The sequence below is a fragment of the Haliotis rubra genome, unplaced genomic scaffold, assembly GCF_003918875.1.
Source record: "Haliotis rubra isolate DU_JTF1 unplaced genomic scaffold, ASM391887v1 Scf2134, whole genome shotgun sequence".
NCBI lineage: Eukaryota > Metazoa > Mollusca > Gastropoda > Lepetellida > Haliotidae > Haliotis > Haliotis rubra.
Genome location: NW_025766153.1, coordinates 24,593 through 39,384, shown reverse-complemented (window position 1 = coordinate 39,384; position 14,792 = coordinate 24,593). Strand labels below are relative to the sequence as shown.

General features: G+C 43.6%; 1 protein-coding gene across 1 annotated transcript in view; it reads left to right on the top strand.

The window, feature by feature from the left end:
• LOC124276818 (multiple epidermal growth factor-like domains protein 6) overlaps positions 1-14,792 on the top strand; it is a 37,164-nt gene that overhangs the window by 9,913 nt on the left and 12,459 nt on the right. Inside the window, exons 3-10 of the mRNA XM_046712469.1 lie at positions 3,267-3,366; positions 4,191-4,382; positions 5,971-6,111; positions 8,862-8,981; positions 11,559-11,681; positions 12,223-12,345; positions 12,857-12,979; positions 13,832-13,954. Of these exons, the coding sequence (XP_046568425.1) occupies positions 3,267-3,366; positions 4,191-4,382; positions 5,971-6,111; positions 8,862-8,981; positions 11,559-11,681; positions 12,223-12,345; positions 12,857-12,979; positions 13,832-13,954 (1,045 nt within the window). The remainder of the gene's footprint in view (positions 1-3,266; positions 3,367-4,190; positions 4,383-5,970; positions 6,112-8,861; positions 8,982-11,558; positions 11,682-12,222; positions 12,346-12,856; positions 12,980-13,831; positions 13,955-14,792) is intronic.

Genomic DNA, 14,792 nt, shown 5'->3' with positions numbered 1-14,792 from the left:
AACCACGCCAGACGTTCCTGGATGTCTGTCAGTGATGAGGAGGGAGCGTCTGATCGACCAGCAGCCCGTTGCCTCCTTCTGATGGTTCTGGTGGAGAGTTCCACTGCCGGCTCTGTTCATTGACATGGGTGATAGGACTGAATATTGTCAGAGGAATTAGGGCTCGGTCACGGTCACTGGTCTTCGTGCATGGTTCTTACAGTTCTTTGACCATCCCTTACCTCTTATGGCCACATGCTTCCTCACAAGTCGATTGGGCATGACTTGGACCATGTGTCCTCGTGATTCTTTCCCGTTGAAAAACTTTAATTGCGTTTGCAGATTTTTGTGATGGTTGCAGCTGTCTGAGGAGCGAGTTTGGGAAGACTTGGTATCATTACGCTGATTCATAAACACGGAAAAAGTCGGAATTATATGATCAACGCTGTTTAGCAGAGATTTCTTTGAATTTGGGAAGAGTTTTTTCGAATTTATTTATTTATTTATTTATTTATTTATTTGTAAACAATTCATAATATTTAATTAACAATTAATTATTAATCAAATTAACAGTACCACAGGTTACCGCTTACTCCCCACCCCCTCCACGTTCCCACCACAGCCCACGACATTGTTTCTTCCAGTTAAAGACGTTTTTATCTGAAGCAGTCCGAGATAGTGTCGAGTTTCTCTACATCACTTCCCGCTAATTACCTACAAGGAAACCAGAGCCTGTGTCTCCATCAGTCCCACAGCTGGTCGGGGGGACAACGCGTGCTTGCAGTGCCTGACAATGTGTATTGTAGACCTGGAAGTTCTGTGTTCTGTGTAGGGGAGTTGTGAGACACTTGTTGACAATGTGGTGGCTTTTCTTCCTGATTGTCGGATTAGGGACGTGTCAATACGCACAGGCGGATTATGGAGACGAGGTTGTAGATGTAAGTTGAAATATTCTTTTAAGGTTTATTCAATAAGGAAATTGTGTGACTATTTAATGTACTCTGATGTCATTTTCGGTGAATGTGCTCTGCTTAACAAGATACAAGGCATCAAAACTAACCCTGCTTAGTGGAGTGAGTTGGTGAGTATAGTTTTACGCTGCCTTTAGCAATATTCCAGCAATATCCAGAAATGGGCTTCACACATTGTACCCATGTGGGGAATCGAACTCGTGTCTTCGGCGTGACGAGCGAACGCTTTAACCACTAGGCTACCCCACAGCCTCGTGTATAGTGGACATGATGCGCACTGCAAAGGTTGAATATATGATGACCCGTGGTCAGAGTAGAAGGTGACTCAGAAGTTCAGAGTTTTCCCACGCTATACACTCTATGCAAGCTACACTGACCATGCCTGACTGCTAACCGACGGTTGGTCAGTAAGTGTATTCGTGAATATTGAAAACCAATAATTATTAATTGTATGAATGCATCGGATGATAATGTACTGGCCCCAAGTTCTCGAAACAAACTTAAGTTTTTACTCAAATTTCAATCTGAGTTGGACAATTTGAAACAGCTGAATTTTTAACTCAACTGCATTTTTTTAAATAAGAGCCCAAACAACTTAAGTAATCTATCCACCAAACAAAAATTGTCTACTATGTTTGAGTTTAATATCGATTTTAGTTCATTATGGGAAATGTATTTTTTCAAATTTGAGTAAAAACTCAGATTTAAGTTTGTTTCGAGAAGTCAGGGCCAGGTCGCCCTATACAGCTTGGATATCGATGACTGCGACATAAAACAGTATCAACCATGATTACACAATATGAAGTGAGGAGAATGTTGTTTAACGTCCAGCGTATGATTGTTGCATTTACACAGTAATGTGTTTGCTTTTTTTTGGTACTAACCAGGGTCCCGAACCACAAAGCGTTCGTAACGTTACTTCTTGTCTTAACTCTACAGTTTATCATAGGCTTATGAACGAACGTTTTGTTGAATAGGGACCCCTGGACCATTGCCGGTTATATTGTGCACGTTCAAAGTAGATAAATACCACCCATCGGTCCTGGTAGAATTTATACAAATGCTCTGAAAACTGAACTCGTATAGTTTCCTTATTCCGAGGACAATACACTGTGTTCTTGTGTTCCCGCTTCAACACAGTCCCTGTACAGGAAACGATTCCCATTTCGTCTCCCAGGAAACCATTATTGGCTCAAGTTACTTCAAAAGAGATGTCAGCCAATTGCGCATTTCAGTTGCAAGTTAAGTAAGGCTGTAGATGGTTTACACATGCAGAGCGGTACAACAGGTGCGTGGAGAGCTTTAGAACTGACGTGTTTCTTTCACTAACAAACGTGACGTCCACGTGATTGCTCAGAATATTTATTGCTTCTTGAAACCTTGTTGGCCTCTGAGGGAACTGTGTGTGTACCAGAAGCCTTACTTAGTATTTGTTTAAACAAAGTTGTGTGCAGTTCAGCTAAAGATTATGGGACCGTGTGTAAAATATGGACATTATAAGTCTTTGATATATGCCTGCCAGTAAAGTTGCAAATGTATATGAATATGTTCTTTAAGAAGAAAACTATTCTGTATCCTATTGCTACAGCTCTATTCTGTAACGTATGTATTGGAATCATGAACTGTCAAAATACAGGTTTGGCACCGACATGTGTTCACTGAAACAGTCGAGTAAACAGTCAGAGTTAACGAAAGCGCCATGTTGAGAAGCTTATTTTCGTACACGTAACACAGAGGTGGACTGAACAACGCCCTTGGTCCTTGAAGATCGTCACTGGACAGTCTAGAGTGACACCCCCTGATGGTGCATGACTAAGTGGGTGCATATTATTTAACGCCGCAGTCTAGACACATTCCATGGGTCTGTAAATGTTAGGACATTGGGAAGACGAACCACTGTTAGAAAAGTTGAATGTCGGGTAACATGCTCCGTGTTGTGAAATATGTGAGTGAGTTTAGTTTTACGCCGCACTCAGCAATATTCCAGCTACATTGCGGCGGTGAAACGAAGAGACTCTGCGATTGTAACTTTCTTATAGTTTATGCACATCCACGTTTTTACTGTAGACTCGTGATCTGTCGTTGTAGCTTGGCATATATAACACACGTGTTCGAGGCAATATATTAAAGATGTCCTAAGTCCACGACCCCATATGCTGGTCAACTGACCGTGGAAAAGTTTCGCAGCAAATGCATCAAAATATGGAAACTATTCTGCAAATACCCTGCATGGCTACCTGACCGTGATCCACCAAGGAATCAGAAGCTGTGACAAGAGACACATTTACATTAGTTTGTTTGTTTGTTTGTTTGTAGGGCAGCACGACGGGACCACTGTTCCAACTGACAGGGGCGGATAACCTCCCTCCCCACAACAATCCGTTCGTCTACTGGCCTGACCAGCAACACAATGAAGGTACGTCATTCCGTGGGGTGTCATGTTTTCCCCGACCTTCAGGACAAACCGAAAAAACACAATTATGTCCAGTCATACTCGTGATGACGTCATACTCTCGATGTCGTCATATAAAACAATTAATATGTATACTGGTTTGATCGAAAGTCTTGAGTGAAAACTGAAGCGGAACGTGAGGAGAAATGTGGTTTGATCGAAAGTCTTGAGTGAAAACTGAAGCGGAACGTGAGGAGAAATGTTTACGTACCTGCGTCTGTGCGTGCGTGCGTGCGGTGGGGGTGGGACGCTGCTTGGTCTTATCCACAGAAATGTATGTTTGATAGTGATAGCCCTCTGAGTAACCACACGGCAGATCAACATGGATACTCCCAACTCAGTATACGGTATGCTGACTCCAAACTTTGTCACCTTAATACCTAGCACTACACGCTGAATCAACAAGTATCACCTTGTACGGTTGATGTGATTGTAGGTGGATAAAAACATGATGAGAGTGGATAGTTGAGGAATATAGAGCACACGATACTGTCACAGTCGAGCATCGCTATGATTAAGTCGGATGTGTCGATTTCTCTGTTGACTGAACACGCCATACTCTTTTGATTGTTGTTTGTAATACGTTTCGCATGTGTCAACCACTAGGATCAGCTGAACGTCTGAGTTAACTTTGATTTCGACACAACAGTTTTAAAGTATATTCGTCTATCACGGGTTTGTCTGGTCCAGATTTGATTATTTGCAGGCCGTCGTCATATAGCTGGAATATTACTCAGTGTTTTGTTTTAAACATCAAACAAATCAACTGTCTCTACGTCTTTTCACAGATGAAAACAACATTCTGAACCCGTTCTTTGACGAGTGTGTGGAGGAGAGTAACATATGTGACCAGGTGTGCTACAGGGCGGGGCCGGACACACAGATTTGTGACTGCTACCAGGGCTTCTCACTCATGCTGGACGGAGCGTCGTGTAGAGGTGGGTACCCGGTAGGAACTCTGCAGGTGCATGTGGGCGAGAGTAAGAGTGATAAGATGAGTGTGCCAGATTAGTCGTGTTCCATTTATAAGCTTTAGTGATTGATTGATATTTCTTAGCATCAGATAGTTATTTATTACACGGTTTCTTTTGCTGGTCTATGTGAGGTTTTTCCCCAATCCACGTGTGGTATATATCATACTAAAGGTACCCGTGAGAACCGTGTTAGAATTGGTCTTCAGCAACCCATACTTGTCGTAAGAGGCAAGTGACGGGATCGGGTGATCAGGCTCGCTGACTTGGTTGACATATGTCATGCTATCCCAAATGCTCCCGGGGCGGTGGGATAGCCTAGTGGTTAAAGCGTAGGCTCTTCACGCCGAAAACCCGGGTTCGATTCCCCACATGGGTACAATGTGTGAAGCCCATTTCTGGTGTCCCCCGCCGTGATATTGCTGGAATATTGCTAAAAGCGGCGTAAAACTAAACTCAATCACTCACACACTCAATTGCTCCCGATAGATCGATGCGCATGCTCGATTATTTAAAGACCGCCGCCATATAGCTGTAATATTGCTGAGCGCGGCGTAAAACAACACTCAAACAAACATACTAAAGGCCACCACAATGGTACGAGGGTTACCATTTACCAACTATGACCCATTCCTGTTAATTATTTTTACTCACAGCACTGGTATCAGCTTGTAAAGGTTTGGTGTTTTAAATTTCGATTTCAGTGACATCGGAACGGATAAAACTTGAACTCGTAACATCAAACATGCGGCAAACAAAACTGGACCAGGGTTTGGGGTGTAATAGTGGGGATAGGTGACTTTGAATGATGGCTATCGTACTATCCAGTCTGATTTTCAGGCGTTCTCTTTGCCCATTATTTGGAATAGGTAGCTCTATTTTCTAAAGTAGGAGTAATTCTCTGTGCTAAGGAACCTCAGTTCGTAAAGCAGAGTTGCATGATCCGCTTTCACCCCAATTGTTATCTGTGTCTTTCTGAAACTATTATCTGCATTGTCTCTCAGCTGGTAATCGTGTAAGACTAGCTTTCCTGGCCCATTAAGCTGAAACAGTGATGTGGTTCCTGAAACACTGTTCAACTAGGCGTGAACTCACCCACCCACCAGGGATGCCTCTACAGCTGACCTGTTCCCCCAGTGAAAGGTTCAGTGTGGTCGGGAACGAAACGAGCGTATTACCATACTTCCTACTGTTAAGGGGGCGGTTGGGTAGCCTAGTGGTGAAAGCGTCCGCTCGTCACGCCGAAGACCCGGGTTCGATTCCCCAGATGGGCACAATGTGTGAATCCCATTTCTGGTGTCCCCCGCCGTGATATTGCTGGAATATTGCTAAAAGCGGCGTAAAACCATACTCACTCACTCCTACTGTTGAGTACCAAGGGCATCGTGGCTACGTTGCACTAAGGTATCTTAGCAACACGACTGTCGTAAGCTATATTAAAGTATAGGAGATTCTATTCCCTATAAGCTGAGATAGCTTGGTGCAACGGGGCCCTAGTTTTGTACCAATTGCATGGGCATACATTTACGTTTTATCTTGCATCAAGTTATTGTGCATTTCCGTCGAGTTTCGTGCATTGTGTCCTGTATAAACACAGATGTGGACGAATGTGAGGATGGCTACTGCGGTCAGTACGGTCAGTGTGTCAACACCATGGGCTCCTTTATCTGTACGTGTGAACCCGGCTTCTACCTCAACAACGACAACTTGTGTACAGGTAACGACAGCTTGTGTACAGGTAATGACAACTTGTGTAGGTAACGACAACTTTTGTACAGGTAACGACAACTTGTGTACAGGTAAATACAACATGTCTACAGGTAGCGACAACTTGTGTACAGGTAATGACAACTTGTGTACAGGTAACGACAACTTGTGTACATGTAATGACAACTTGTGTAGGTAATGACAGCTTGTGTACAGGTAACGACAGCTTGTGTACATGTAATGACAACTTGTGTAGGTAACGACAGCTTGTGTACAGGTAATAACAACTTGTGTACAGATAATGACAACTTGTGTAGGTAACGACAGCTTCTGTACAGGTAATGACAACTTGTGTACAGGTAATGACAACTTGTGTACAGGTAATGACAACTTGTGTAGGTAACGACAGCTTGTGTACAGGTAATGACAACTTGTGTAGGTAACGACAGCTTGTGTAGGTAACGACAACCTTTGTACAGGTAACGACAACTTGTGTACAGGTAAATACAACATGTCTACAGGTAGCGACAACTTGTGTACAGGTAAATACAACATGTCTACAGGTAGCGACAGCTTGTGTACAGGTAATGACAACTTGTGTAGGTAACTACAGCTTGTGTACAGGTAATGACAACTTGTGTACAGGTAACAACGTGTGTACAGGTAATGACAACTTGTGTAGGTAACGACAGCTTGTGTACAGGTAATGACAGCTTGTGTACAGGTAATGACAATTTGTGTAAGTAACGACAGCTTGTGTACAGGTAATGACAACTTGTGTACAGGTAACAACGTATGTACAGGTAATGACAACTTGTGCACAGGTAATGGCAACTTGTGTAGGTAACGACAACTTGTGTACAGGTAACAACTTGTGTACAGGTAATGACAGCTTGTGTACAGATAATGACAACTTGTGTAGGTAACGACAGCTTGTGTACAGGTAATGACAACTTGTGTACAGGTAACAACTTGTGTACAGATAATAACAACTTGTGTAGGTAACGACAGCTTGTGTACAGATAATGACAACTTGTGTAGGTAACGACAGCTTGTGTACAGGTAACGGCAACTTGTGCACAGGTAATGGCAACTTGTGTAGGTAACGACAGCTTGTGTAGAGGTAACATCTTGTGATGGTCACACCAACCTGTGTAGGTAACGACAACATGTGTACAGGTATCGACAACTAATGTGCAGGTAACGACACCTTGTGTAGTAAACAGCAACTTGTGTACAGATAGTGACAATATGTGTACAGGTAACGACAACTTGTGTACAGGTAATGAAAACGTGTGTAGGTATCGACAACATGTGTACAGGTAACGACAACTTGTGTACAGGTAACGACGACTTGTGTATAGGTAATGGCAACTTGTGTAGGTATCGACAACATGTGTACAGGTAACGACAGCTTGTGTACATGTAATGAAAACGTGTGTAGGTATCGACAACTTGTGTACAGGTAGCGACAACTTGTGTACAGGTAATGACAACATGTGTACAGGTAACGACAACTTGTGTACATGTAACGACAACTTGTGCAGATAACGACACTTTGTGTACAGGTCACCTTGGGAATTACAGGAGAGTAGGTCCCCAGCAACCTGTGCTGGTCGTAAGAGATGTTTTAAAGGATTGAGCGGTGCTCGTACACCGAAAGCGTGGATCGTTGTTCATTACATCAATCACCAGGTGTTCTGGTATTTACAGACCGCCGTCATATAGCTGAAACAACGCCGACGTTTTAACTTTATCTCAAGCAAACAAACAAATATGGTGTAGAAATATGTCAACGTGGTCATGTGTTGGTGTAGAAATATGTCAACGTGGCCATGTGTTGGTGTTGCAAGATGTCAACGTGGCCATGTGTTGGTGTTGCAAGATGTCAACGTGGCCATGTGTTGGTGTGGAAATATGTCAACGTGGTCATGTGTTGATGTAGAAATGTGTCAACGTGGTCATGTGTTGATGTAGAAATATGTCAACGTGGTCATGTGTTGGTGTTGCAAGATGTCAACGTGGCCATGTGTTGGTGTTGCAAGATGTCAACGTGGCCATGTGTTGGTGTAGAAATATGTCAACGTGTCCATATATTGGTGTTGCAAGATGTCAACGTGTCCATGTGTTGGTGTTGCAAGATGTCAACGTGTCCATGTGTTGGTGTTGCAAGATGTCAACATGGCCATGTGTCGGTGTAGAATGATGTCAACGTGGCCATGTGTTGGTGTAGAAATATGTCAACGTGGTCATGTGTTGATGTAGAAATATGTCAACGTGGTCATGTGTTGGTGTAGAAATATGTCAACGTGGCCATGTGTTGGTGTAGGAATATGTCAACGGGGTCATGTGTTGGTGTAGAAATATGTCAACATGGCCATGTGTTGGTGTAGAAATATGTCAACGTGGCCATGTGTTGGTGTAGAAATATGTCAACGTGGTCATGTGTTGGTGTAGAAATATGTCAACGTGGTCATGTGTTGGTGTTGCAAGATGTCAACGTGGCCATGTGTTGGTGTAGAAATATGTCAACGTGGCCATGTGTTGGTGTAGAAATATGTCAACGTGGCCATGTGTTGGTGTAGAAATATGTCAACGTGGTCATGTGTTGGTGTTGCAAGATGTCAACGTGGCCATGTGTTGGTGTAGAAATATGTCAACGTGGCCATGTGTTGGTGTAGAAATATGTCAACGTGGCCATGTGTTGGTGTAGAAATATGTCAACGTGGTCATGTGTTGGTGTTGCAAGATGTCAACGTGTCCATGTATTGGTGTTGCCAGATATAGATGAGTGTATGGACACAGGCCTCTGTGTCGGGGAGTCCCAGTGCCACAACCTGCTGGGGTCATACCAGTGTACCTGCCCCCTGGGATTCCAGTACACGAGCGACGGATGTGCAGGTAATGCCATCACTTCATTACTCAGTTTTACCAGTTCCAGTTTTCTATCGTCTAATTGAATTTTGCTATATTTGATTTCGTTATATACATCTGTTATAACGGTCTTCGTTCTGTATAGTTCATTGGTAAACACACACTGGGGAAAGCTAACTTTAATGTAAACTTCCCAAGTGCTTGGTTTCTGCATATGCGTGTAACGCTGAAGCCAGCTTTTCGTACCTAACGTCGTGATGTTGCCGGAATGATCATACTTCTGTTGTGAATTATTAAGACGTGGACGAATGTGTAACATCTCCGTGTGCTGTGGGCGGCGTCTGCAACAACACTGTGGGCAGCTTCCTCTGTTCCTGTAGGCGGGGTTACTACAACAACGGCACACACTGTCTAGGTAAAATAAATCCCACCCTCTTTGTTGTTGTTGTTTACATTCAAATCCTGTATTTCTGTAACAATGATCATCACCAAGTTATCAAAACATACAGTCACTTATCTGTGAAAACACTTTACATTTTGGGACACAATATACAACAACATCATGACTGAAAATTAGTTAAATACTTAAATCTAATCTCGATGCCAATAAAAGTTCATTCATTAATCACTAAAGACTTACGTCTTTCATGTATCAACATGAATTCAGCCCTAATGGAACCAGTCTTGTGAACACATTTTAGGAATATGACATTATCATAAGTACATGTATCTTGTATATAAACTGGTGTGCCCCTATCATTCCCCATATGCTTGAAAACAGTATAAGAATCTATACCGAAACGTCGCCATTGTTAAATAAAGAAGTTGATCATTTATAAAGTTGTGTCATCTCTATACCACCAACTTCTAGAATGCCACTCAAACAAAACCTTTTAGGAAGGTTATGCAAAGTCTTTTCGCTTGTTTTCAATGTCTGTGGACATCAGAACTGAGGCAAACTTAATCTGTGAAACATTAACTATAAGAATAAATATTCAAACTTGGTGCAACCAGATGGCACCTAGCTTACTATAGATACATACAGCGCTAATCGTGAGATAACAAAAAAAAGAGAGATATGCAACCAGATGGCACCTAGCTTACTATAGATACATATGTAATGTAAATGTAACGATAATGATGTGTTATTGCCCTAAAGGATACTTTACATAGATGAGTGGTTTTGTAAACGTCAGTTTACCCCTACTAACGTATTGCAATGTAGTTTTCGAGACCCGTGAACTCTGTTATTTTCAGAACCAATTTGCCTCAGCATAACAATGTTGTAGTGTCATGATTCTTTATATACAATATCAGAATATTTTTTAGTCAATTTAAACAGTGTCCATTTTGCAATGACTATTTCTTTTTGCATTATTTTTGCAAAACCGGACAGATGATTAAAGTGATTAGCGAAAATTTAGAAATAGTTCCTGTAAATTGTCAGAACTATCGGTACTGTGGTTTAGGAGTTCTAGTGTTGTCCCTGTTAATGATGACCAACCTCCATGCAGACATCAACGAGTGCAGGGCGCCACTGAGCCCCTGCGAGGGGGGAGCTGATCTGCTACAACACCCTCGGGGACTACTACTGTGGGTGCCGGCAGGGGTACCGGAAGAATGGCTCTCTGTGTCTGGGTAAGGCTTCAACACCATTGTATTCGTAAATCATGGAGGTCTTTGTCAAGAAACGCATTATTATACTAGTAAGCTTTTAAGGTCTTGGCCTAAGCACTGTTGTGTAGGTAAGTCTAATATGTATAGGACCAGGCACTGTCTTGTACGTATTGGTGATCTTGGCAAAAGCACTGTTGTACTGGTTAGTCTTTGATGTCCCCGACCGCGTCATACCAGAAGACGTTAAAATATGGTACTTGTTGGTCCCTGACTGGCGCTCGGCATTAATGGGTACAACAAGGACTGGTCGGCTCGGAGTCAGTATACTGTGTTTGAGTGGGGTATTCGTGCTTCACTGCGGCATGGTATCTCAGTGGACTAGCACTATAAAACCAGCTTAAGTCTGGGCTAGTACAGGCAGCCGCACATACACATACACACGCATGCACGTCGTCATATGAGCGAAATATTCTCAAGCACGACGTTAAACCCAATTTCACCTCACCTCACCTTGGATGTCATGACCAAGGAACTGTTTTATAGGTATTGAAGATCTTAACCTTAACACTGTTGTACAGGTACGTCAAATATTATCAGTATCTTGCAATATTATGTCATGGTTTCAGCCCTGTTGTATTGATTAGTCTTGTCGACGCGGGCATTTGTCACCTAACGTGTCCATAGATATATTGCCATTTCTACCTTCAAAGGTTCAAGACAATTTGCCACACATGAAAGCAAATGCCTTCTGAAGGTTACTGAGGAAACTAGTCATGGTAAGGTCTGGGATATAATTGTAGGATGATTATCAAGGTGTTCTGGGGACGTTAATTTCGGCATGTTCGTCAAGGTAGGGCCAGCAACACTGAGGATCGTAATCCGAAATTTCTGATGAACTGAAAGTGTTCTTTGACATTGTGATGAAGTGTATATGCATCGCAATACGTCGTGACCTTATAAACTGCAGTCTGTTGTTATCTGTTTTAGACGTTGACGAGTGCATATCCGGCAAGGACCGGTGTCATGCGCATGCTCACTGCGGCAACCTGATCGGCTCCTACTTCTGTCAGTGCTGGAAGGGCTACAGCGGCAGCGGCTACATCTGCTACGGTGAGTCACACGACGTGGACGTGTACACATCCCTAGAAACGTCATTTTACATGGGGACGGCTTGAGTTGGTCCATTCATTCTACTGTGTATGTGCTCAGTGGGTCGGATGGTACTATTTGGTTATGGGGTGGTGGGGTAGCCTATTGGTTAAAGCGTCCGCTCGTGAAGCCGAAGGCACGGGTTCGATTCCTCACATGAGTCCAATGTGTGAAGCCCATTTCTGGTGTCCCCCACCGTGATTGTGTTGGAATATTGTTAAAAGCGACGTAAAACTGAACTCACTCGCTCACCTATTTGGTTATACTTGGTTGGTTGAGTGTCGGGACCTGTATGTCACGTTGGTTATAAAACCACATCTGGGGTTGTCTGATCCGGAACTGTATCATGCCGACATGATGTTACTGGGAAATAGCTGACTTCGGGGCACTGAGTGCTGCACACGGCGACTTGAGTCACGATCCGGTAGGGTTGTGTTGTGGCACTGCTCGCTGAATATACCCCGGGTAGCCCACGACTGTTTAATGATTCTGGGTGCTTCAGATGTCAACGAGTGCAAGGTTAACAACGGCAGCTGCGACCATAGATGTCAAAACATCCCCGGCAGCTTCCGGTGTGGCTGTAACTATGGTTACCGACTTGGCAGGGATGGGAGAACCTGTGAAGGTAAGACGGGTAAAGTGAAGACCAAAATGAACAGGGCAAAGTGACTGAGCGAGTGAGTGAGTGAGGGAGTGAAATTTGACGTTAACATAGATTGAACAGAGCTCAAGTTCTGTCACAGCGTATCTGCTTGTTAGGGGAAGCAGGAAGCAGAATGCAGGTCGTTTATAACATTGGCCAAACCAATCTCAGCCTGGATTAAAAAATTCTTTATATTGTGTTATCCACAAATAATGACCATTGTATCGTCAGTGAATTGGGTGAAAACCTGTTTTGGAGGGCATGGTCTGGTGGATGTGGGAGTGGAGTCCGTGGTGCAGTGAAGTGGTGTAGGTGTGAGACGTTATCACTATTGTGAAACCCAGCTGAGCACAGGTACGGTGAACTGTCACTTCAACATAGACCCACATGGACTGCAATTGGCAAGGACACCAGACATAGATAACATTGCCATGGTGCTATATGAATTCACTATAGCCTGTAGATAGTTCAGTGATGCATCTCGGTGTTACAGATGTAGATGAATGCCAGTACGGGAACGCCGGGTGTGAACACACCTGCAACAACGTGGTGGGGACATACTACTGCAGCTGCAACGGGGGATACAGGCTGCACGTTGACAACAAGAGATGTGTCGGTGAGACTGCACGTCATCAGATTTGACCCTCGATAATCCAGCATATTAAATATCCATTCTAACGACGCTGTGAGGTACATCCGACATAAGGTGCTATCCTACCAAAATTCATTCATGGTATTATGCAGAGTTGCTAATACAAGATACTTTCCAGTAAAAGTTATGGCAGTGATAGGACAACATATTTGAGATATTGCAATTAAGATACTCGAGAATGGAGACCTGAAAACGGATGAACCGATTGTAGATCCGCGCAACAAGACGCTAGATTTTCAGATTTTAACATTTTTAGTAGTTCATGAGTCAGCGAGTAAGATGATTCAAGATTAATACGCAAAGGTTAATAAAGAATTCGGTCGAAACAAAAATAAATTATGAAATCAGTAAATAACTACCCAAGATGAATCAAGAGTTAACAGCCGGGAGTCGGCATGAAGTCCATGTTTTCGGCACTCGGTCAAAAGATAATACGCAATTCAGTTCATAAAATGCCACGGATTTACCTCGAGCCGCTATTGCATAGGTACATACGATCAAGGTAGGTTTGTTAACACCATAAGCAGGGGCGGATACAGCATTTTTAGAAAGGGGGGGTGTATACTATTGAGTAAAGGGAGGGTGCACTTTTCATTTTCACCCGAGTTTCAATGGTCATCAAATAAAATTTCAGAACAAAAGGGGGGTGCCCACCCCTGCACCCCCCTTCTGGATCCGCCTATGATAAGGGAGGTAATACTAAATGCTGATGAGTACCGCTTACATCAGGCCGGCTACGACAATCGATATTTTACGAGCGTTTCATTCTACAGCAACGGATGTCAACAGTTACGGATGATATTCGTTATGTTACAGACGTGAACGAGTGTATGACCGACCACGGCGGCTGTCACGGGTTCTGTAACAACACTCTAGGGTCCTTCTACTGCCACTGTCCCGCTGCCCTTGTTCTAGCAGACGACGGGTTCTCCTGCAGACGTGAGTATCCTTGACCTGATTGCAACATCTGCTGCTGTAGACGTGATTAGCCTTGATCTGGTTGTAACGTCAACTGCTGTAGACGTGATTAGCCTTGACATGGTTGTAACGTCTGCTGCTGTAGACGTGATTAGCCTTGATCTGGTTGTAACGTCAACTGCTGTAGACGTGATAAGCCTTGACATGGTTGTAACGCCTGCTGCTGTCGATGTGAGTAGCCTTGATCTGATTGTAACGTCAACTGGTGTAGACGTGATTAGCCTTGATCTGGTTGTTACGTCTGCTGCAGTACACGTGAGTAAACTTGACCAGATTGTAACGTCAACTGTTGCAGACGTGAGTAGCCTTGACATGGTTGTAACGTCTGCTGGTGTCGATATGAGTATCCTTGACCTGGTTATAACGTCAACTGGTGTAGACGTGAGTAGCCTTGACATGGTTGTAACGTCTGCTGCTGTCGATGTGAGTAGCCTTGACAAGGTTGTAACGTCTGCTGCTGTCGATGTGAGTAGCCTTGACATGCTTGTAACGTCTGTTGCTGTCGATGTGAGTAGCCTTGACACGGTTGTAACGTCTGCTGCTGTCGATGTGAGTAGCCTTGACCTGATTGTAACGTCAACTGTTGTAGACGTGAGTAGCCTTGACCTGGTTGTAATATAACACTCTAGGGTCCTTCTACTGCCACTGTCCCGCTGCCCTTGTTCTAGCAGACGACGGGTTCTCCTGCAGACGTGAGTATCCTTGACCTGATTGCAACATCTGCTGCTGTAGACGTGATTAGCCTTGATCTGGTTGTAACGTCAACTGCTGTAGACGTGATTAGCCTTGACATGGTTGT